This window comes from Octopus sinensis, linkage group LG14 (genome assembly GCF_006345805.1).
Source record: "Octopus sinensis linkage group LG14, ASM634580v1, whole genome shotgun sequence".
Lineage (NCBI taxonomy): Eukaryota > Metazoa > Mollusca > Cephalopoda > Octopoda > Octopodidae > Octopus > Octopus sinensis.
The window spans coordinates 10,321,261-10,348,760 of record NC_043010.1 but is presented as its reverse complement, the minus strand read 5'-3'; the positions used below and the strand labels follow the sequence as shown (position 1 = coordinate 10,348,760).

General features: G+C 33.5%; 1 protein-coding gene across 5 annotated transcripts in view; it reads left to right on the top strand.

Moving 5' to 3' along the window:
- LOC115219474 (protocadherin beta-6-like) overlaps positions 1-27,500 on the top strand; it is a 200,959-nt gene that overhangs the window by 128,121 nt on the left and 45,338 nt on the right. For 2 of the 5 annotated variants that reach the window (XR_003882299.2, XM_029789643.2), the window contains exon 3: positions 3,641-3,679. The exons of the other annotated variants lie outside the window; for them this stretch is intronic. Coding sequence is in view for 1 of the 2 variants with exons in the window: in XM_029789643.2 (XP_029645503.1) it covers positions 3,641-3,679 (39 nt within the window). In the remaining variant the exon portion in view is untranslated. The remainder of the gene's footprint in view (positions 1-3,640; positions 3,680-27,500) is intronic. 5 annotated transcript variants of the gene reach the window in all.

The following is a 27,500-nucleotide window of genomic DNA, read 5'->3' as shown; positions in this document are numbered from 1 at the left end:
AAAATCGCCGTGTGTGTACATATACATTTGTATGTATATATGTATCTATGTGTCTATCTGTTTACATACACATACACACATAGGCACATTTATGTATTCATTTCCAAATACATATGTGTGTATGTATGTGTGTGTGTATGCACATGTGTATGTATATGGTAGAAAAATTCTTGAATCAAAGTTCAAGGAAGCCATAGATCCAAGGAAAACTCCATAGAAGTTAAAATAAGTATAGAGCAAATAGTTGTATTTTACATCTTAAATGTTTAAGCATTTACACAGCCTATTGAATTAGGTTTTGCTAATTCAATAGGCTATGTGAAGCAGAAAAGCTTTTGAATTAGTGAAAGCAAAGATTCTTTGCTTAAACATTAAATTAGTAAACTAAAACTGTGTATACTTACATACATACATATAGATACACACACACACACACACACACATGCATATATATATATATACACATATAAACATAGACATATATTTATATCTATCTGTATACACACACACATATATATATATATATATATATATATATATATATACATAGATAGATAGATATATATATATATATAGATATATGTATATATATATATATATGTGTGTGTATTTGTATGTATACATATATATATATATATATATATATGTATGTATGTATATATATTTATATATATGTGTATAAATTCATACACACACACGTATACACATACACACATATATACATACATATATATATATATATATGTGTGTGTGTGTATATATAAGTGTGTGTATGTATACACATACACACACATGCACTTACATATGTACAATCACACATATATTCAACAAAGAAACAGACAGTTAAACAGAATTCAAAATTCGTTTGCGTGGGATTAATTTTCTTACACTTTAAGTATAGATAATGTGGAATAAGTTTAGTTTTGTAACTTTGAATTTTGCTTCCTTCATTAAACAAACTTAAGAGGATTACATCCTATAAAAAACAGTAAACTTGATTAAATTTGATACCAGCAAGCTGTACCCAATTAGCCTTTTCTATGTGTTCAGTTCTATCAGTGTGACATTCTCTCCTTTAATTATTGCAAATAAAAATATACATACAAACACACACACATGTGCAGGAGTGGCTGTGTGGTAAGTAGCTTGCTAACCAACCACATGGTTCCGGGTTCAGTCCCACTGCGTGGCATCTTGGGCAAGTGTCTTCTGCTATAGCCCCGGGCCGACCAATGCCCCTTGTGAGTGGATTTGGTAGACGGAAACTGAAAGAAGCCTGTCATATATATGTATATATATATATATGTGTGTGTGTTTGTGTGTCTGTGTTTGTCCCCCTAGCATTGCTTGACAACCAATGCTGGTGTGTTTACGTCCCCGTCACTTAGCGGTTCGGCAAAAGAGACCGATAGATTAAGTACTGGGCTTACAAAAGAATAAGTCCCAGGGTCGATTTGCTCGACTAAAGGCGGTGCTCCAGCATGGCCGCCGTCAAATGACTGAAACAAGTAAAAAAAAAAAAGCATGCACATGCACACACATTCAAAAACATTCACACACATGCACCCATGCGCACAAACACACATACATACACACACATCAGCAGTGTAACTATACAAATGCTGTTGCCGATTTCTTTTCCATCCTTGGACTTTACTCTTTCTCCTTTCCAATGAAGAGCAGCTATGCTTGATTATTTACATTATTTACATTATTGACGGATATTTGTCCTCATCTTGTTTGTTGTTAACACAACGCTTCGGCTGATATACCTACCAGCCTTCTTCAGGTGTCTTGGGGGAAATTTCGAACCTGGGTTATCATTCATAAGGTATTTTTTTGATGTTATTATTAATATTATTATTGTTCCTGTTCAGGTCACTGCTTGAAATTGGGCATATGGCATAGTGGTTAAGAGCACGGGCTACTAACCCCAAGATTCTGAGTTCGATTCCAAAGCAGTGACCTGAACAGTAACAATAATAATAATAATAATAATAATAATAATAATAATATAATAATAATGATAATGTCATCGAAAAATACCTTAGGAATGAGGACTCAGGTTCGAAATTTCCCCAAGACACCTGATGAAGGCTGGAGGGTATACCTACCATTACTATCTGTCTGATAAGTGTACATGCATCACAACCATATGTGCACAAGATGGAGATCGCATATCAAGATAAATAGTGCATGACCTTGCAGGTGGGGCCCAGTTTGAATTTTTCTTCAGGTTGAGTGGTCCCTCTCACTCAAATGGTCCTTGAATAAGGGTTGTTTAAGGATGTTAAATGAAACACCCATGTTTCCAGAGGTGAATTATTCAAACCCCAAAGAATTCCCCTCAACACATGCATGGCAATGATGTCCCCTCACTACTTCTGCTTGTGATCGTAGATGCACATATTGGAAACCATTAAGGGACATACTGAATGGGTTAAGGTCTAACAACTGACAAGCAAAATTGTGGTATTGAGCAGAATATTTGCTGTAGCCCATCTTTTTATACCAAGACAAAACATGTACATGATAACACTTCCAATCAGTAAGATAATCATTATTATTATTATCATTATTATTATTATTCTATGTTTGACTTTTGCTTTACATTTGCACAAGCTGGCTCCAAGTCTCACCCAGAAACCTCAAGAGACAACAAGTTGGAAGTTCACGTTGGTGTTATGCCTAGGGTGCCATATATTTGGTTTTGTACTTAGTGTTGTATGAGTGAATGTCTAAAATACCATACGAAAATTATGTTTATTTTAAAACTTGAGATTGCATAGAAAGTATTTTGCGTAGGATATGAGCAGTTCCCATGAGCACTATCTTTTGAATTTCTGCCATTTTGGGGTTTCCTGGAATCTGGGTTAGGTAGCAATCAGCCCCTTTTGCTATCATTCCCAGGGCACCTATGACAACAGGTATTGTTTTATCATTATGGTAATGATGCTGATGATGATGACTACAATGAATTTATAATGTGCTCAGCATTTTAAATATATATTTGTTTTTCTCAAAGCACCATATTCTAGCATGGATTTATTATTGTCCATCAACACTAGGTTCTATATAAATATAAATAAGGCGGTGAGCTGGCAGAGACGTTAGCACGCTGGGCAAAATACTTACCGGTATTTCATCCGCCGTTACGTTCTGAGTTCAAATTCCGCCGAGGTCGACTTTACCTTTCATCCTTTTGGGGTCGATAAATAAAGTACCAGTTACGCACTGGGGTCGATGTAATCGACTTAATCCCTTTGTCTGTCCTTGTTTGTCCCCTCTATGTCTTAAATGCTCTATTTTATGGGAAAAATTGTTTACAAAGAATTTTTAATACAATTGTTAACAACTATTTGCACAACTAAATTTTTGAATCAGCTGTGAGTTTCAACAGATTCATTTAAAAAATTTTTTTTTTCTGTAGTTGTGTGTTGTCATATATCCAGTTTTAAGACATTTTGCTTTTGGTTTGTGATGATTCCGCATTAAATATTAAAGGATAATTTTGGGGAAAAATTTACACAACACATTAGTTCTGATATTTACTTGAACAAAGTTACAGTAATATGATTTTAAATGTAATACATAATAATATTATTTTAGTATATTGTAAATGAAGCTGTTTTTTTTGTAGGATAGAAAAAATTTGGAGAGCACAGATTTGTTTGACATTGTAAGTTTCAATTTTATGGTTACTCTCATTTTTTTTTTTTTCTGACAATTTTGTCAATCTCATTTACTCTCGGTCAGTTTGTTAAATAATATTTAGCTATATTGTGTATGTGGACCGATGAACCAATCTACATTTTATTGTGAATGTTCGTGTCTATGATATTTGAATTGAGACTAAGTTTCGATAAAATTATATATGTACGAATAATTTGCAATTTACAAATTCGCAATTTATTGCTATAATTTATATAATTCAATTTATATACATATATACACACACAAATACATGTGCACACACACACATATACACACATGTACATACAGACACATGCACACACATACATGTATGTATATGTATGTATATATATATGTATATATATATATGTGTATATATATATATATATATAATATATATATATATATATATATATTATATATTATATATATATATATATATTTATATATATATATGTATATATATATATGTATATATATATATATTATATATATTTATATATATATATGTATATATTATATATATGTATATATATATATATATATAGATATATATATATATATAATTCCAGTATTGTCAAATTTGAATTTGACAATATTGTAGATTAAAGATAGAAATTATAATTTAAAATTTTATTTTAAATTTAGATCTTGAAATTCAAAACATAGCAAGTAGTTAAATTATAAAATGAAGACACAATGTAAATGATAAAAATTCAAGGAAAAACAAAATGATAATACATTACGAGTGATAACAGTATTGCTAATGATTATATAAAATACTTAGTTATAATAATAAAAAGACAAAACACAAGAAGTGTAAATATAAGCATATATACACCCACATAAGCATACACCTACATTTGCATGAATATATTTGTATATATGCATGTATATATGCGTATATATATATATATATAGATAGATAGTAGAAACATGTTACGAAAAGAAAATACGTGGAAATGTAAGGGTAAAATATGATATATATATGTATGTATATGTATATGTATGTATGTCTGATGATGATGATGTTATTGATAAAGCAATAATAATAATGATAATGTTGATGTAAAATATGTATTATTGAGGATATGAATATTAAAAATGTATAACATTTTAAAGTTAAAATTTAAAAATCATAAAAAAATTGTATTACTTATGATAAGGACTAATAATTAATGATATGTTAATTTATTTATTATTTTTTTTTTTTGATGGAACAGCTTTTCCTTCTCCTTTGGAAGTTGACTTGTTTTAGACAAAATCAAAAATCAAATTCAATTACTAGAAAGATGAAAGGAATGTACTACGAAGAAGTATTAGCAATTCTATCAGAATATATTAATAGTTTATAATATTGAAATGACACATAAGTTTTATATTTACATGATAACACATTCATAATGTTAATTTATACCAAGTTATTTTAGTGTGTATAATTTTATATGTTTCAGTTGTGCAAAGTTAACAGGCTTTTTGATATCCATTATATGTTTTAGATTTTGCAAATATACATCATTTTATGTCATTGATTTGTTATTTATTTTTTGATCCCTGTATGTATGTAAATATAGAAAGTCATTATGAGATATATTCACGTGTTGATTATAATGTACTTTAAATGGCTAGACTGTGTGTCCTAAATGTGATTTTTCAGCATTATTCATTTTTATTGTGCATTTGTTAACAATACTATTGGACATACAGTTAGCTTCAAATGGACATATATAGAGCCTTCTAAAGTTACAGTTACTATTAGTTGTATTATTGAATTACTTTTTATTGATTGTATATGCGACTATGTATATTAGCAAATTTGGTGTAGTGCTATATATGATAGAGTATGACCTAGTGGAATATCAGATATAGATTTAAATATAGTTAGTCAGTACCCTTGTATATTGAATTGTAGAAATATGTGTGTGCATACATTGTCTGATCAATAAGTTTCTGGACTGTTGCTATAGTAACAAAGATAAAGCATGTAGGACGAAGTCGCATTGACCTCTGTCATGGTCAATGCAACAATTACACACTTCACACCTTCCTTCTGGACACCGCTGTAAGCAGCAGAAGTGAGTCAAAATGTTCAAACATAGCATGCATGCACAACAGAGTTCAAAGTCAATCTGTGCCAAGTGGCTTAACTCTGCATGCTTTAGATTCATTCCTATGACAACAGTCTGGATACTTATATATATATATATATATAAACAATTGCAGTGTGGAAGGTTTTTATAAGCCATTTAAGAAACACACAAAATCCCTTAGTTTCACTTCAACATTTAAATCTAATTTGTCTAAATATTTTCATTGCTTTGAGACCGCGACCTGTTCATTGACAAAATTTCGATGCAGCACAAAATTTTGTCATTGAACAGGTCAAGGTCTCAAAGGGACGGAAATATTTAGACAAATTAAATTTAAATGTTAAAGTGAATCTAACAGATTTTGTGTGTTTCTTAAATGGCTTATAAACACCTTCCATGCTGTAATTGTTTTCGTTCCAGCACACGATCTCAGATCAGATCACTTGCTATGCAAGTACATCTCCGTAATATATATATATATATATATATATACATACACACATATATATGTATATATTCACATATATAAAAGTTCAGGATTCAAGTGTGATAGTAAAGCACCAAGGTCAGGTCAGTGAAATTGCAGTCGTGTGTAAACAAAATTCGAGGAACATATCAAAGTAAACAAGAACTAATATTCCAGTTGCATGTATGATCACAAACGTCCAACTGAATATAACCATTATATTTGTATTATCCTCATATTGATGGACACTAATCTCATCTTAGCACATAATCACTTAACGGTTTTAGTATATTGCATAAGCATTTATTGAGACGCAGTCCCTATAGGTTTTTTAAAAATTTATTTAGCCTTTCCTTATTTTCACCTTATGTCTTATCTTGTCCTTTATTTTATTGGTTTTATTGGTTTATTTATAAGCTTAAAATTCTTATTATATTATATTATTGTGTCATCCCATAAATAATGTTTTTTTTATACTTCTTTTATTTTTCCAAATTAAGATAAACAAAGTTCTTTTTTAATCTAAAATATACTCTCCTACTGGCTGGCTACGCTGCATTGAAAAGGGGCAATACCCCGAAACACGTCTGTAGCTGCCGGTCAAGTAGTGTGGAGCGACTGACCTCCCTTGTTCGAAGGTTATATGGATACAGTTTGTGTATCAAATAGCTAACTTAAGGCGATGGCCTCAAGGAGCTAATAAGCGGACAGCTTTTTTCTTATTTTTATAAGAATGCCATATTAGTATGGCGATAACTATTATTTTCCGGGAACGCTGCCGCTGTTCTCTTTTAGAGAGACTTAGTTATTTTAATATTTCTATTATACTCTCCTTCATTTTCTACAATACTCTTCCAGCTATATGCTAGACTTGCAAGTCCCCTCATCCAAAATTCACTTGTCCATGACAAAAAATACTCTTCCAGTACTATTCTGACCTCATCTACAGAATTCATATTTTTTCTGTCCAAATGATTTCTAAGACTGCGGAACAAATAATAATCAGATGAGGCAATGTCCAGCGAATATGGTGGGTGGGGCATTGTTTCCATTCAAACTGCTCCAGCTTTTGGAATGTTGTCCTTGCTGTATGTGGCCGAGTATTATCCTAATGGAAGATCACCTTTTGTTTTGAAACCAAAGATGGCTGTTTTTCTTCTAGTGCTGGCTTTTCTTCTAATTATGGCTGTTTTTCTTCTAGTGCTGGCTCAAGTTACTCACAGTTGATCTCCTTTGTTATTGTTTGATTCAAGTTTAAAAGTTCAACACCAGATGACACCTAATGTGGGTGAAGACCTTCTTTAGGTTGGGGTGCTTGCATTTCACTTTTCACTACACACTTTGGTGTTTGACATTTTTATAGAGAACCCATTTCTCATCACCAATCACTATTTGGTCCAAAAAAGGTTCATTCGGGAGATGTGACAGCAAAGAAGAGCACACATTCACTCTCTGTGCATGATTAGACTCAGAAAGTTTGTGAGGAACCCCTTAACCTAATTTGCTGACTTTTCAAATGACATGCAGGTGTCGATGAATGGTTGAATGACTAAATACGAGCTTCTCTGGTAGTTCTTCCGTAGTTATGATGAGATTTTGTTCCACCACAGTTTGCAGGATGACCTTGTCAAGCTCTACAGATCTTTCAGGATAAGGCTTGTCTTCTAGGCTATAACTTTTGGCTTGGAATTTCTGGAACTGCCATTGAGTCTGGCTTACATTTATTGTCCAATCCCCATATACTGCATTAATATTTCTCGCACTTTCCATTGCATTGTTGCCTTTATTGAACTCATAAAGCAAAATATGCTGAATATGCTCCTTTGTCACTTCCATTATTTCTTTGAAAAAAATAAATGTTAAAATCGAATTGCACTCTTCAAAACTTACACTAAGAATAAGTACAAGGTAAAATTAATACTTGTTTTTAGTACATGCAACTGAAAAAAACCACATTATTTATGGGATGGCGCAATATATATTCTGTCTTTATATATTCTTCCTCAGTATATTTCCTTAAATATTTTTATATTTCAACTTTTATATACTTATGTATGATATAATATTAATATGGATATTTATATTCATAATTCATTAGTTATAATTTATAGTATATAGTATATATAGTATCTATATCTTACATATTATATGTAATCCTTTTATATTTTTGTATATTTTTGGTATCTATTATTTTAAATTCTTATAACTTTCTTAATACCCTTACCATGTCGATAATTTATCTCATACATATATATATTTATATTTTTTTACTACCCACAAGGGGCTAAATGCAGAGGGGACAAACAAGGACAGACAAATGGATTAAGTCGATTACATCGACCCCAGTGCGTAACTGGTACTTAATTTATCGACCTCGAAAGGATGAAAGGCAAAGTCGACCTTGGCGGAATTTTAACTCAGAACGTAACGGCAGACGAAATACGGCTACGCATTTCGCCTGGCGTGCTAATGATTCTGCCAGCTCACCGCCTTTTTTATATATATACATATTTGTATTTAGGACCACCCTGCCCTTAGTTAAGGCATGTGGCTTTGTGGTTAGGGGAATTAGATCATGATCATAAGATTTTGAGTTTGATTTCCAATGGTGCTTTGTATCCTTGAGCAAGACACTTTATTTCATATTGCCCCAGTCCACTCAGCTGGTGAAAAGGATCCATTTAGGATCCATGTGTCTGTGGAGCAGGATGTTCCACTTGCATATTAATTTCAAGAGCAGGATGTTCTATTAATTGGATCAACTGGAACCCTTGCCATCGTAACTGATAGAGGGCCTATATATTTAGGATTGTAGGTGGCCTTCAATATTTTCTAGGCCTCCGGTTTACTCTTTACTCTCTTTGCTCTTTTACTTGTTTCAGTCATTTGACTGCGGCCATGCTGGAGCACCGCCTTTAGTCGAATCAAATCGACCCCAGGACTTATTCTTTGTAAGCCTAGTACTTATTCTATCGGTCTCTTTTGCCGAACCGCTAAGTTACGGAGACGTAAACACACCAGCATCAGTTGTCAAACGATGTTGGGGGGGGGACAAACACAGACACACACACACACACACATATATATACATATATACGACAGGCTTCTTTCAGTTTCCGTCTACCAAATCCACTCACAAGGCTTTGGTCGGCCCGAGGCTATAGTAGAAAACACTTGCCCAAGGTGCCACGCAGTGGGACTGAACCCAGAACCATGTGGTTGGTAAGCAAGCTACTTACCACAAAGCCAACCCTACACCTGTTTGTGCTTTTTATAATTAAAACTCTTATAATTATAATTTAGTTTGTAAATTTATTTATTTTTATTCATTTTTCTTTTACCTTTAAGCTTTTTAATAACTTATTTTTTATATATTATTTGGTATTTTCATTTTTTGTTTTTATTCTTTTTAATCTCTTTATATTTTTTATATCTTTATGTTTTTTACTGTTTATTTTTATCTATTTCATTTTATTATTTACTTCATATGGATTACTATATATCTTAAAACTGGCCATTTCACATTTGATTTAGTTACTCTGTCTTAGATTTTTGTTCTTCTTCTGCCGTATATTGGCCCTGATATATAAATCCCATATACTTATATAATGGTGCCAGCATGTGGATTGGATGTAAATGTATTAGAAACATGTGTTTGTAAGTAAATGTATGCATACTAGTATGAATATGCATGACCAATCGCTTAGGTTATTGCAGGCATAGATACATTCATATGCCAGCATATACCTGTTTGCTGTGTATAGGAATTAGTGTAGTTTTAGTAGTCATGACACACATGCATTAGTATAGTAGCATAGTGATTCTAAGTATGCTAGTATAGTTTAGCAATGAATATATATTTAAATTGTTGTAGATATAGACTTTATTTGTATGTATGTATGTGAGTGTGTACCTCATATATATATATATATACATATATATATTATATAGAGGGCATTATTACGCATAAATGCCACATGCTAGGAGGGACTTTCAAAGTCATTACTACCAAAAATAAACGAATTGTACCGAATGCAGCTCTCGAAGCAAGACATTTAAAAACAGAATTTAGTTCCAAATCACCTGGATACCTTTGGATATCCTTGTTGCTTATTTTGATTATAATCACCCCACTTTGATTTATATGGATAATACCATACCAAATTCTGGTGCCTTTAACTTAAGTACCATATTCAACTGAATCTAAATTTTTACTAAACTTATATATATATATGTATGTATGCACACACATGTGCATAAGACTAAAACATGCATGTATGCATGCATTCATTCAAATATGTGTATATATGTGTATATACGCACACATATATATACACATTCAGTCATCACACTTGTACACATGTATATATGCGCACATACATATATACACACATAGATACATTCATAAATTTGCACATACATGTATATGTACGCATGTGTTTGTTTATGCATGTTAGAACAAACGCAAACATTCACTGGTCAGAAATTCCTTGTTGTAAGAATATATACATTACAACTATTTAAATAATTCCTTTCACATAGAGCAGACTACTTAAATTTTAAAAAAACAAAAAAACTGTAGATCAAAATATTATTTGACAAAGAAGCATATAATAATATATTTCAATTGCATATAGAATTTTTCAAAATTGATTTCACCAATAATTAGCGAAAATATTTTAGAAATCAATTGATGATTGGAGGTTCTAAATTAAAAATATTAATTTATCTTTCTTAAAGAAATCTGACGAATCTATCATTAAAAATTAAATCATCAAAGTTCCTTTAAACATAAGATCCAAAAATCTTATTGTTTTATATTGGATAATATAAAAACCTGACTTTAAGCAAAATATCCGACACTTGATGTTTTGGTTGTGTTTCACCCTAAACATTGTTTTAAGTAAAATAAGCATTTTAAAAATAGGTGCTGGTAAGTTATAGAAAACAATTTGTAAATGACAGTAAATCAATGCGTATATTATTTGCCACCCATAAATTCGTGTAAATTTGTATTCAGAAATATTGATTAATCTAACCGTAGGTGTGTGGTAAGAAGAAATTATCTTTGCAACTACATTACCTCCAAGTTCATCTACACTTAGAGGCAAGGAAGCAAATATTTCCTGCTATAGCTTTGTAGCTTCAGGTTGAGCAATACTTTTGTCTGTGGAATTTGGTTGACAGAAAACTTTTGGAAACTCCTTGTGCAAATGTGGGAGGGAGGAAGAGCAGGGGAAGAAGGTTGGTGGAGAGAGTGTGTGAGCAGTGAACCATCTACCATTTCTGTGGTACCCCGTTTCACTTGATGCCCTAAGCATGTGCTAATTTTGGTCAGTGGTTAATCCCATGCTGGACATGAAAGACAGAAAGAATGAGAAACAAAGAGAGAGAGAAAGAGAGAGATAAAACAATGTGCATCTTTCTGTTTGACTCTTGTCACTTGACAACCAGTGCTGGTTTGTTTATATCCCTGTTTATATCCCTAAAACCTAGCGGTCGGACTAAAAGAATCTGACAGGCAGAAACTATAAGTAACAGACTTAAAATAAGTTTCTTGTGTTGAATTGATTGGCCAAGTCCTTCATTGTGGTGACTCAGCATGGCAACAGTCTAGCGACTGAAACAAGTAAACCAATGAAAGAACACAAGAATATTTTATATAATTGAAAATGAAAACTAAAAGAAAAACATGTAGATATGATATTTAAGTTTCTTTAAGAAAAAAATATTATATATATATTATTAAGTAAAAATATTATTAAATCCAGAATTTATGAAATAACAGAAAATATCACTATTTCATATCAAGTTTTTTAATATGAATAGATAACCTTTTCTACACATATTTTCTGTGTTTTATTTTGAGCTTGGGAGAAAACAGAATGTAATAAACGGAAGAAGAAAAAAAAAATTTGTTGGTTTAACTGTTTCCTTCTTTCCTGGTCTTTGAGATGGGTGGATGAGATGTAGCAGAAAGATAAGATGTGAATGATGAATGCGTTTCTAAATAAATAGATAAAAAAACGTAGTGTTTTATGGAGAGATGTAAGAATTAAACATGTGTAGTTTGTGAATTGGAAAATTTATATTGAAAATTTTATATTGGAAAATAAAACCCGAGTAGTTGTGTAGCATTTAGTAAGGGAGGTAACTTTGTGCTGTGTGTATATTTGCGTGTGTGTGTGTGACAGGTAACAAATATGAAGTGGAATGACATTTTATGACCTAACACAAACGTTACATGAGATATGTATTGCACCTTGGCTTGCTTACTATTTTGTTTTTGTTGATGTTTAGCCCTGAGTTAGCCCCCCACCCCGGATGAACAGACTCATGGTTAAAGACATTCTATCTATGACCATACCTATTTCTGTTGTTGTTGTTGTTGTTGTTGTTACTTTCACTCACTAAAGTATTTTAGCACCCATTCAACTATATAATGGTGAAAACAATAGATTTCTCTGCCTTTGCAAGGTATCTTTTATCGTTTACTTGCTTCAGTCATTAAACAGGGCCCATGCTGGGACACTACTATGAAGACTTTCCTAGTCGAATGAATTGCCCCTGGTACAGTTTTCTTTTTTAAGTATGATATCTTTCTGCCAAGCTGTTAAATCTTGGGTATTGGTTCCCACACACATATATATGACATGTTTCTTTCAGTTCCTTATTTCTTTATTGCCCACAAGGGGCTAAACATAGAGGGGACAAACAGGGGCAGACAAACGGATTAAGTCGATTACATCAATCCCAGTGCGTAACTGGTACTTATTTGATCGACCCCCACAAGGATGAAAGGCAAAGTCGAGCTCGGCGGAATTTGAACTCAGAACGTAGCGGCAGACGAAATACCTATTTCTTTATTGCCCACAAGGGGCTAAACATAGAGGGGACAAACAAGGACAGGCAAACAGATTAAGTTGATTACATTGACGCCAGTGCGTAACTGGTACTTATTTGATCGACACTCGAAAGGATGAAAAGCAAAGTCGACCTCGGCAGAATTTGAACTCAGAACATAGCAGCAGACGAAAAACCTATTTCTTTACTACCCACAAGGGGCTAAACACAGAGAGGACAAACAAGGACAGACAAACAGATTAAGTCGATTATATCGACACCAGTGCATAACTGGTACTTAATTTATTGACCCCGAAAGGAAGAAAGGCAAAGTCGACCTCGGCAGAATTTGAACTCAGAACATAGTGGCAGACGAAATACCTCTAAGCATTTCGCCCAGCGCGTTAATGTTTCTGCGATCTCGCCTATCTATGACCATACCATCGTTTTATATAGCCAAAGACAGTATCATACAAACTGTTTTTCTGTTTTATGGAAAAAATAGGTGTGATTAGAAAGAGATTTGGCTGCTATTTACAGCAGGCTACATCAAAATAGCCTCTTCCTGTTGATGGAAATATACAGCAAAACATTTATTACTTATATAGGAACCAGACCTCAAATGTAGGAGATAAGGATCTTTTCGGTTTGACCGGCTGTTTTTTAAAATAATTTCCACGTAACTAAACACTTTTAAACTTTGTATACTGGTAGAATGTATTTATAAAACATCTTTTTCTCTTGGCTTTATTGAGAAAATTCTATAGTTTGTAAGATATTTGTTGTTTTTTCCTTCAATTTCTGCAATTTCAACCAATCAATGACGTCTATTAAGGTGAAAACATTCTATGCCATATGAATATGTCCCTCGTTTAAGAAACAGATTGGGTTTATTTACATTTGTGAAGAAAAAAAAGATACCCTTCCCCACCCCTAACCCTAACCCTAAAATAGATTGAAATGCAATAGATCGATACTAGGGTCATAATTATGGGTGACAATTTCATATGACACCGCTAGAAAAAACTGCCGGTGAAACCGAAAATATCCGGAGGTAATTATAGGAGATAAGATCTTAGTACATGTCATTGACCCAGGAAGGGTGAAAGCACGGTTGAACTCAATTGGATTTGAACTCAGAGAATAGAAATATGCAACTAAATAGCACCAGGCACTTTATTTGTTGCTCTACTGATTCATACCATCTGCTGCTCTCTCAACAAGCATAATTATTAAAAAAAGCATGCGTAGATTATGCCAAAAGTCCTCCATACTAAATTTATTGAATAACATAGAAAACAATTAATTCAATAATATGTTATTAATTAACAGAGTAATGAATTGAAATAATTAATTTTCAATTAATTTAATAATTAAACTTTAAGTAATTCAATAATTAAAGGCATAGCTGGATTCCACTACATAACACCTTGAGCAAGTGTTGTCTACTATGGTCCCAGAAACTGTGGAAGCTTATATGTATGTATGTATGTATGTATGTACATATGTACGTATGTACGTATGTACATACTTACGTACATAGGTATGTATATGCATATATTTATCTATCTATCTATCTATCTATATATATATCTATATCTATATATATATGTATATATATATATATATATATATATATATATATATATGTATGTATATATATATATATATATATAATATATATATATATATATATATATGTATGTATATGTGAAGGCGCATGGCTCAGTGGTTAGAGCGTCGAGCTTACGATCGTGAGGTTGTGAGCTCGAATCCCGGACCGGGCTGCGTGTTGTGTTCTCGAGCAAGGCACTTTATTTCACGTTGCTCCAGTTCACTCAGCTGTAGAAATGAGTTGCGACGTCACTGGTGCCAAGCTGTATCGACCTTGTCTTTCCCTTGGATAACACTGGTGGCGTGGAGAGGGGAGGCTGGTATGCATGGGCGACTGCTGGCCTTCCATAAAAACAACTTTGCCCAGACTTGTGTCTAGGAGGGTAACTTTCTAGGTGCAATCCCATGGTCATTCATGACCGAAGGGGGTCTTTACCCCTTTATGTATGTATATATATATATATATATATAATATATATATATATATATATCTATCTATATATATATTATATATATATATATATATATATACATAAATACATATATGTATATCCATACGTACACACACATGATAGATCGCTAGCCACAACACATCTTTTATTTTCCCTCCTTGTTTCTTTCTGTGTTCCTTTCTGTGGAAGAGCGTAGGCTCGAAATGTTAAAGACTTTTTCACTTCCTGAGTGTTATACTAATACATCTGTTTGTTGTCTACACCACCTGTCTTCATCTTTTGTTTCTTTTTGTGAAATATATACATATATATATATATATGCACATATATATATATGCACACATATATATATACATACATATATATATAGATATATACATATATACACACACATATATGTACACACATACATATATATGTATATATGTGTGTGTATGTGTATATATATAGATATAGATATATGTATACACATACACACACAGATAGATAGGTAGATAGATAGGTAGATAGACAGACAGGCAGGTAGGTAGGTAGATAGATAGATAGATAGATAGATAGATAGATAGATTGTGTTTATAGACAGCCTTTAACTTTTTCTATCTAAAGGTGTTTTTAACCTAATAACTACATGTTTTTATTTATAAGATTTTACTTCAAAATCAACAGTTAAAAATGAATTATCTGTGTGTGTGTGTGTGTGTGTGACTGTTTTTGTGCTTCTCCCCACTCCATTACTTACCAATTGGTATTGGTTTGTGTACCTATTTGTAACTTAGGGTTCAACAAAAAAGACTGATTGAATAATTACACTTAAAGAAAGATAAACATCGGGGCCAATCATCATTATCCAGTGTTTTAAATCTTGGTTTTGTCCCTGTTAACAGGGGTGACTGGATCTACCTCAATGCCATAGCAACAGCCCTCACACCATCTCGCCATCTTGCCCAGTTTTTGGGCATCCTCCTTTTTCAAACGAACCTTCCCAATCTCCTCGTCCACCTGTCCCCTTCACCTTTTCTTTGGTCCACCTCGCTTTCATGCTCCATTTACCGCAAATGCAATCAACCTCCTCAGAACATACTCATCATCCCTCCTCAACACATGCCTATACCACCTCACATCATTAGCCCTTGCCCACCGTGGAAGCACTCCATCGGTTACGACGACGAGGGTTCCGGTTGATCCGAATCAACGGAACAGCCTGCTCATGAAATTAACGTGTAAGTGGCTGAGCACTCCACAGACACGTGTACCCTTAACGTAGTTCTTGGGGATATTCAGCGTGACACAGAGTGACAAAGCCGGCCCTTTGAAATACAGGTACAACAGAAACAGGAAGTAAGAGTGAGAGAAAGTTGTGGTGAAAGAGTACAGCAGGGATCACCACCATCCCTGCCGGAGCCTCGGGGAGCTTTAGGTGTTTTCGCTCAATAAACACTCACAACGCCCGGTCTGGGAATCGAAACGCGATGCTATGATCGCGAGTCCGCTGCCCTAACCACTGGGCCATTGCGCCTCCACAACCCTTGCCCACCATTCCACTGATTGCTCCAACCCCAGCATTCCCAAGGAATTCAAATAAACCCATCAGGCAGTGCCCCAGAATAGTGGCAGCCCCATGACTGAAACTAGATAGAAGGTAAATAGATAAAAGATTATTGATTTAAATGGGTGCAACCCTATATAGTATTATGGTTGAGGGTCTCAAAAAATACCACCAGGACAAAAGAGGGATTATGCTAAATTAGGGCTCAATAAAATCAGGGATTACAGAAAATTTCAAGAAGAGCATGAATAAAAAAGATCCAGTGTCTTATCTTTTTATATCCAAATTCCTGTGAAATTGCTCTGGGATTGATCTGTGTTCAGATTACCAGGAAGTATCTACTTTAGCAAATGGTTTTTCTGTAGAAATCTTCTGATGACAAAAATGTTCTTGGTTTAGTCCCTGTTAACAGGGGTGGCTGGATCTACCTCAATGCCATAGCAACAGCCCTCACACCATGTGGTAAGTAGCTTGCTTCCCAACCACATGGCTCTGGGTTCAGTCCTACTGGGTGGTACCTTGGGCAAACGTCTTCTAATATAGCCTCAGGCTGACCAAAGCCTTGTGAATTGATTTGATAGATGAAAACTAAAAGAATCTCATCACATATGTGTGTGTGCATGCGTGCACATCCATGTGTGTGCACATCCATGTGTGGAATCAATTTTTGTAATTTTTTCAAGACTTATACACGCCCTGATACTTTCGGTATCTACATATCAAATTTGGTGGAGGATGCCCGAGATCCTAGAAGACACACACACAGACAGACAGAACGATTTTATATGATAGATGATATGATTAAAATCCGAGCTAACGATAAATGTTATAAAATGAAACTCTTCTGTTTAGTAGGAATCAATTTCAATCCCCTAAGTGACTAACTATTTATGTTTTCTAAAGTTCAGTCTATCAGTGACCTTTTCACCTGTGTGTGATGCAATAACCATCTCCATTGCAATTCAATCATGATGAAACAAATGCTGTTATGGAATGTTTCGACAGACTTTAGAGAGAAGATGCCTTCCTTTGGGATACACCCAAAACTAATTAGCTGGAATTCCCAAAATGATCATATGTGGATGCAAATGTCAGGTCTAGGATAGGGATCTCTGGGTTCGACAATTCTTTGTTCCATTCTTTGATAACCAATTTTCGAAATATCTCTGATATATACAACCCTCTATATGAGCTAATAAGGTAACCCCTACATTGTCACAGACATAACTAGAAATAACAACCAAATCTCATTCAGATCAAATACACTGTCTTAAAAGGAGAACAATTTGAGAAAAAATATTATTGTCTGCGCTACATCAAATACTGCAAACATATTCATACACACATACACACACACACACACATACATAATGCTGGTGTGCTTACGTCCCTGTAACTTAGCGGTTCAGCAAAAGAGACTGATGGAATAAGTACTAGGCTTACAAAGAATAAGTCCCGGGGGCGATTTGCTCGACTAAAGGTGGTGCTCCAGCATGGCCACAGTCAAATGACTGAAACAAGTAAAAGAGAAAAGAGAGAGTATTTCGGCCAGAGTTCTTTCGTCACACTTCTGTCACCTCATCCCTGGTCCTTTGCTTTCTTCTTTCTTTTTTGTGTGTCTCACCTTACTAATGATCTGCCATTTTGTATATATATATATATACATGCATGCATGTATATATACATATATATGTATATATATACATATATATATATATATATATATATATATATATATATATATATATATATAATATATATATATATATATATATATGTATATATACATGCATACATACATACACACATCTGTGTGCGTGTACACATGTATATGTTTGTATTTGTTCTACTAAACCTTGCATATCTATATACATACATACATACATACATATATATACTTTATTTAAAAGCAGCAGAAATTCAACAAAACAGCATATTACTCTACCCCTGGTATTTGAGTACTCTTTTTTCCACCTTGTTTCACATTTATGTGTTTACTCCAGTATATATATATATATAAATATAGATGTATTCAGGAATATGTATTATAAGGTGTGTGTTTTAATGTGTTATTTGGATGAGGAAATACACCAACCATGAACCTTTACTGGGGTCCCTAGACTAATGTGCAAAAAGGAAAGCAATTCCATGTGCATTCTGATGAGCCATTGATTCACAATATATGTTAAACATAAACTATGTTATCAATTCATCTACAACAAAAATGAGGATGTCCTTAGTCCAAAAGCTACAGATGTTACAACCAAGTTTTATTATTGCCAAAATACTTAAGAATGACAGAAATATTGTAACCCCATGATCTCTGAGGCCCAAAATTATATGAAGCATTTTATAAGTTTACAAAATTAAGATGAAAGAGATAAAAAACAAAAACGTTTCTCTTTAAAATAATACTTCTTAACCATCAACAACATTGGCTGATAATAATGGCCTACCAAGGGAATTATTTATAAGTCAAAGTTAATTTACAGGAACATATTGGCTACATCTCTTCGTTTTTAATTATAGACTTGGGATATGGTAGCTAGTTCTAACATGATTCATGTTTATCAAACATTTATTTGTGATACACACATGAGTTCTGGAAAATTCTGGAGGATATGTATAGTCAATTAAATTGACCTCTGTATTTTCTTTCTGTTCTTTTATTTGTTTCAGTCATTTGACTGCAGCCAAGCTGGAGCACTGCCTTTAGTTGAACAAATCGATCTCAGGACTTATTCTTTGTAAGCCTAGTACTTATTTTATCAGTTTGTTTTGCCGAACTGCTAAGTTACAGGGATGTAACAACACCAGCATCAGTTGTTAAGCGATAGTGGTGGGGACAAACACAGACACACAAACACATACATACATATATATATATATATGTGTATATATATAAATTTCAAATAATTTTTAAGCACAGAACAAAACAGATACAGTGTTAATTTAGACATGACCGATGATTCAATTAAATAAATCATTTAGAAATAATAAACAATCAAATATTTCATCGTGGCTGTGTGGTAAGTAGCTTGCTTACCAAACACATGGTTCCGGGTTCAGTCCCACTGCGTGGCATCTTGGGCAAGTGTCTTCTGCTATAGCCTCGGGCCGACCAATGCCTTGTGAGTGGATTTGGTAGAAACTGAAAGAAGCCTGTCGTATATATGTATATATATATATATATATATATATATATACGTATGTGTGTGTGTGCTTGTGTGTCTGTGTTTGTCCCCCTAGCATTGCTTGACAACCGATGCTGGTGTGTTTACGTCCCCGTCACTTAGCGGTTCGGCAAAAGAGACCGATAGAATAAGTACTGGGCTTACAAAAAAGAATAAGTCCCGGGGTCAAGTTGCCAAACTAAAGGCGGTGCTCCAGCATGGCCGCAGTCAAATGACTGAAACAAGTAAAAGAGTAAAAGAGTATTCAAAATGTTTTTGATACTTGTTTTTGGGTTCATCACTTGAGGTATCTTACCTTCTGCTATTTGATACATTGAATTTGAAGGAGTCTGAGTTTTTTTTTTGCTTTATAAATGCATCAAAACTCCATTGTTTCTGTTTACTCTTACTCTTTACTCTTTTACTTGTTTCAGTCATTTTGACTGCGGCCATGCTGGAGCACCGCCTTTAGTCGATCAAATCGACCCCGGGACTTATTCTTTGTAAGCCCAGTACTTATTCTATCGGTCTCTTTTTGCCGAACCGCTAAGTGACGGGGACGTAAACACACCAGCATCGGTTGTCAAGCAATGCTAGGGGGACAAACACAGACACACAAACACACACATATATATATATATATATATATATATACATATATACGACAGGCTTCTTTCAGTTTCCGTCTACCAAATCCACTCACAAGGCATTGGTCAGCCCGGGGCTATAGCAGAAGACACTTGCCCAAGATGCCACTCAGTGGGACTGAACCCGCAACCATGTGGCTGGTTAGCAAGCTACTTACCACACAGCCACTCCTGTTTAGTCTATTTTTACTCTCTTTATAAATTTCATTTCCCAATAGCAGACGATTGATATATTTAGATTTGAAACAACTTTTCTACTATATCAAAAATTTGAATATAGCGACACGAAAATCTCAATCATTTTCTGAATATGCAAAAAAAGGCTTCATCAATCCCTTTGTGGCTGAAGTCAAAAAACAATACAAAATAACAAAAGTTTCTGTTGTTTGATCTTCTTCGGTTTCTTTTTTCCATAGCATTTGAATTTATTCGTAACGAATTCATTGAAAAGTGTTCAGATGAAAGCGTAGCAAAGAAAACGTTGAAATATTCTGCATGTATAGCACCAGCATGCAAACTAAACAGATTGAAAGATGGAAGGATCAAACATATGTTCACTCGTTACTGAGATGTATTATGGTAATTCATCTTTTAAAGCAATCATTATGAACATTTAGCCTTTACTTTTGACAGTTAACTCCTGAGTTTTGTTTTCACAATTTAACCCTTTTGTTACTAACCCGACCGTAGCCGGCCAAAAAAGAATAGTCAAGTACTATATTGGTAAGCAACATATAGCCATTATATCTCAGTTCTTGAGAACTGCTTGCAGAGTCGGCTTGCATGGTAGTTATTACATTGAAGAGTTTTCTTCACTGTCTTTGGTGACCTAGACATACCAACAAGATATTTCTTATTGGTCTATCATTTGTGGTACAGGTGTGGCTTTGTAGTAAGAAGTTTGCTTCCCAATCACATGGTCCAGGGTTCAATCCTACTGTATGGCACCCGTGACAAGTGTCTTATAGTCTCAAGCCAATCACAATTTTGTGAGCAGATCTGGTGTATAAAGGCTTAAAAAAAATAGATAAGTACTGGAGTTAATTTGTTCAACTAAAAGTTTTCAAGGTGGTGTGTCCCAGCATAGCTGCAGTCTAATGACAGAAACTAGTAAAAGATAAGCCACAAACATGAATAGTAAATCTAATTTCCTTATAGTTCCCATATACTGGTTCAACCCATTTATTTTCATTCTCAAAGCAATATTAATTTTATTAACAAGTTCTCTTTCATGAATGGCCTTTAATTTCCCGATAAATTTTAGTTTCAAATTTTAACACAAGGCCAGTAATTTCAGTGGAGGAGTTGAGTCGATTATATCAACCCCAGTGTTCAGCTAGTACTTATTTTATTGACTCCAAAAGGAGTATGAAAGGCAAAGTTTAACTTAGGGGAATTTGAACTCAGAACGCGAAGACTGATGAAATGCTGCTCAGCATTTTGCCCAGCTTGCTAATAACTCAGCCAGCTTGCTTGCCTTATTTCCATATAAATATTGATTTCAAATTTTTGGCCAGGAGTGGCTGTGTGGTAAGTAGCTTGCTAACCAACCACATGGTTCCGGGTTCAGTCCCACTGCGTGGCATCTTGGGCAAGTGTCTTCTGCTATAGCCCCGGGCCGACCAGTGCCCTAGAAATAACAACCAGTAAAAGAGTAAAAGAGTATACAGAAGGTAGTTGTTAATATTTCTCCCTTAGAGTTTTGTTTCTTTTTAGGCTCACCACCTTTATGCTACATTCTTGTTATTCATCCATTTTCTAAATTAGTCTCGATATTTCTCATATTTTTTACATCTGTTTACACCTTAATTCTAGCCAACCCATACTATAAGCTAATATTTATACGTATTAAAATTGTTTAATGGATCCCTGAATTTTTTTTTTTTTAAGTAATGTAAATCTTTAAAATAACGAAAATTAGATTTAAGTAAGTTTATATATTTAATTATCCTAATATCCTTTTTATTAATATACAATATTTCACACACACATATTTACTTTTGCCAACATTTAATATAGCTTTATAAACACTTTTTCATATTTGATACACCTTTTCTTTTTCTTTCCTTTTCATGAAAAAAAAACCTATCCAAAGCTACTTCAAACATTTGTAAATAAATGTGAGTTTACTTCCTTTACTTAACACCTTATTTCAAGTAATTTTGAAACTTATAGAGAATTAAAATTCTTCTGTTAGGTTTTAGTAAGGTTTCATTTTTTGCCTCATATAACTAAATTACGTAAATGACTTATGTTACAATACCAATTGTAAGTGTAACTTTCCTTGATAGATATTTGCTTTTAATTCAGTTCTTCGTTGTTTTATACTCGTCAAAATAATTCTACACAAACACACATAAACACACACAAGCAAAACGTGTACACATACACACACACAAACACAAATGGGAATGGAAGCACTCCGTCGGTTATAACGACGAGGGTTCCGGTTGATCCGATCAACAGAACAGCCTGCTCGTGAAATTAACGTGTAAGTGGCTGAGCACTCCACAGACACGTGTACCCTTAACGTAGTTCTCGGGGATATTCAGCATGACACAGAGAGTGACAAGGCCGGCCCTTTGAAATACAGGTACAACAGAAACAGGAAGTAAGAGTGAGAGAAAGTTGTGGTGAAAGAGTACAGCAGGGATCACCACCATCCCCTGCCAGAGCCTCATGGAGATTTAGGTGTTTTCGCTCAATAAACACTCACAACGCCCGGTCTGGGAATCGAAACCGTGATCCTATGACCGCGAGTCCGCTGCCCTAACCACTGGGCCATTGCGCCTCCAAACACAAATACACACATATATTCACATACAAACACACACACACATACACATTATTATTATAACTTCTTTAATCAGTGTAATTTTAATACCTCAGAGAAGAGTAAAACATTTGTACCAAAGTTTGTACAAATTTTATTTATTATAACAACACCTTATATAACAACATCTTATATAATAATTCTTTCTACTATAGGTGTAAGGCCTGAAGATTTTATGGGGCAGGGCTAGTTGATTATATCGACTCCAGTGCTTGTCTGGTACATATTGTAATGACCTCCTAAAGGATGAAGTGAAAAACTGACCTTGGCAAAACTTGAACTCAGAACATAAATGAAATGCAGCTAAACCTTATGTCTGGCATGCTAATGATTCTGCCCTAATGCCGTATATAATAACACATTTTTTAATAATCTATATATATAAAACTCAACTTGTGTGTCTGTGTGTTTAACTTCCAGGCACATTTCCTCCTAGCCAACAAATCATCGAACCACCAAAAATGGGTCACTTAAAGTTTAGGCGAATGAAAATTGAACTGCGCTATTTCTGTTCCGAAATTCATCTCACATGTGCAAAAATCGATAATGTGTTTGTTTAGGCCTTATCCCATGCATTGAATAGTGAACTTTACTCAGTCAGCTGTTTGATGTGAACTGTGTTCACCACGCATGCAAGCATGAGTAAATTGCATGAAAAATAAAAAATCAAGATATAAAAACGAATCGCCGTAAACATTGTAGAAATTCGGCAAAGAAATGAATTTTCGGGATGTAGCCTGGAGGGTTTTTTCGTATTAATCGTTTGGACTTTGTGAACACATACCAATTGTTTTCATAACATTTTTAACGCTTTGAATTAAATGTGACCATTTTGCATTGAGTCTGCAGTTTGAATCACTTTAACCAAATTTTAGCAGGCCAGAGTTTTGATCATCACGATACATCACCAGCGACTCCCTGAAATCCCCTGAAATCCCCGTTGAGAAATCTATATATATAAAACTCAACTTGTGTGTCTGTGTGTGTCTGCGTGTTTAACTTTTGGATCTACCAAGTTTCATTATTAAGGATGGAAAGTAGCGTGTAGCAAATCTATATATATAAAGCTGAAGTTGTCTGTATGTGGCAGGTTTGGTAGCATTCAACTAACACTATCTCCTTCGAGACCCTGCTGCCCAAGTTGACCAAAATTGAGAGTATGATAGAAGAAGGCTTGCTCTTCATTCTGTAGAAGATAAAATTCAAATCAGACCATGTTAACACCAAAAATTATTTACATCAAAAAGGTGCTTTTTTTCTATGAAAATCCCTATTTTTTATGACTTTTGACTGCTGTGTCACCATTTTTCAGTGTATTTCAACTGGAAAAATGTTCACTTGAAGAGAATAACAAGTTGCATAATGCAAAATTTTTACTTTTCAAAAATTTCAATTCTAAAGGGTCGAAACAAACCCAAGCAACACTGGGTGATACTGCTAGTATATTATATATGAGTATTGATTTCTCTGTTTTATTTTGGGATTTTCTCTTTTTCTAACAAACATTCTAATAAAATAGATCTTTACCTTTTGACCGACAGATTTAAAAAAGAATTTTTTGTAACTAAACACTTCCAAACTTTGGACGCTAGTAGAATGTGTCATATAAAAATATCTTTTACTCTTAGTGTTTTTGAGAAAAGCCTATATTTATGAAGTTATTTCACGTTAAAGTTGTCGTATTTTGGTAATTTCAAACCAATCAATGACGTGTATTCAGCTGAATAAAATTGCTGTTGTTGTTTGAAGGAGGAGGAGGAGGAGGAGGAGATCAGGTTATTCTATATAGGAGCTAAACATGATTGTGGGCATAGAAATACTGCTTTGGACAAAAACACTTATATGCCACAAACTGCTGTGAACTTCTGTAAATCATATGGATAGTTTTATTCAGTGTATACCCTGAACCTTACCTCATACACAGTTTAGAAGTGGTTATCTGACCATGGCCCCCTGACTATTTACTTCATCTTTTCCTATTCCTTTATCTACTACAAATCTAGTGTTGACGAGCCAAAATACTTTGTTTTCATTTGCTCTCCAAATATCTGTTTCTTTACTATCCACAAGGGGTTACACATAGAGGGGACAAACAAGGACAGACAAACGGATTAAGTCGATTACATCGACTCCAATGTATAACTGGTACTTAATTTATCGACCCCGAAAGGATGAAAGGCAAAGTCGACCTCGGCAGAATTTGAACTCAGAATGTAACGGCAAACGAAATACGGCTACACATTTCATCTGACGTGCTAACGTTTCTGCTAGCTTGCCGCCTTATACTCTCCAAATATCTCAAATCAAAATGGCAGACATAAGATTTAAGCATGGGAAGGTGCATTCATATTTGATGAAAACCGGGATTTCAGTTTGGTTCTGTCTAAATGAATTGAATGAACTGTACCTTATTTACACTATTGTTTACTTTGGTATTTTGTTCTGTTCATTACCATAAATACATCCACACACACACACACACAAATGCATGCATAAACATATACATACATGCATGCATACATACATACATGCATGCATACATGCATGCATGCATACATACATACACACACACATACATACATACACACATGCGTACATACATACATACATACATACATACATACATACATACATACATACATGCATGCATGCATCTGCAGATATACATATATAAAGGCTGTGCTTTCAAAGAATCACCAAATCAATTTGTCAAACAGTTTATCAGATCATTTTTTTCAGAAGCCAATCCAGTGAACTTCAAAGTCACAATTGTAGCTTCTATTTAATATATACTACAACATTACATTTTGTATTGAGTCATTCCTTATGTTAATGTCTCAGATGTTTAAATTTTTAAAATATACAAGCACACACATGCATACACATATAATATATTTGTGTGTGTACATGTGTCTATATTATATATATATAGTGTATGTGTGTGTGTGTGTGTGGTGTAAATATATAAATATATAAACATATATATATATATATATATATATATATATATATATATATATGTTTATATATTTTATATTTACACACACACACACACACATATATATACAATTCATATATAATAACCTAGTTTCTTCAACTCTACTGTTTATCTCCTAACTAAAACATGCTGACATTCTTATGTTGCTAATTAATTTACAGGTGTGCATTTCAGTGATAGCTGAAAGCAAACTTCAGTGAAATTAACAACTACTACAGTTTGCTATTATGAATTAAAAAGAAAAGAAAAAAATGGTGTATATAATTTCAATTTTAATTATATATGGCAAGAATTTAATTATATACAGTGTAGAGTGACAGCCAGTTATTCTATTTCCTTTTAGCATTACTATCACTGTTTTCCATTAACAGAATGCTATACATATATATATATAAGCATAAATATAGATATACATGTATCATATATATGTATATATATATATATATACGCATGCAAATATACACATTTTTTTCTTTGTAATCGGAAATTAAATATCTTAAGGATGATAACAGTCAAACAATGGAATGAAAAGAAAGAAGTTTCTGAGACAATATTAAACTCGAATTTTAAACTCATTCACCCTTCATTTAAATATTTCATTTTACTGGCATCATTTATACCCGAAAGAAAAATCACGGATTTGTTTAAGGATTGTTTTATGTTTTCTTTCATAAACAAATATATATATATATATATATATAATTTAGATTTTAATATCCAAACATCTGCATTAAAAACTGTCAGAATATGTAAATGAAATGAGAAATCTTAAGTCAAATTTATGAAATGATTACTTAGAAATGTCGACAGAAAAATGGAAATGATATGAAAATGTGTGACATTTGAAATATTTAAATGAAATTCTAACTGTTTTGTGAAAGAAAATAAGAATGATGTACATGAATGTAGAACCAGATTTAAAGAAAGCAAGATATGTATGAAAGTTGTTAGGAATTCTTATTGTTTTCGTTTTCTTTTGTTTAGCCATGCTGCTCGATGAAAAAGTGGAGGTTTAAACAGAGATAATTGCAACTTGTTAGAAATTTTGAAATTTGACATTTTTATTATCTAAAGTAAAATTATTTTAGTTTTATATGCTAAAAATATGTTTTAGCATAAGAAGAAATTTCTGTTTAAATTATAAG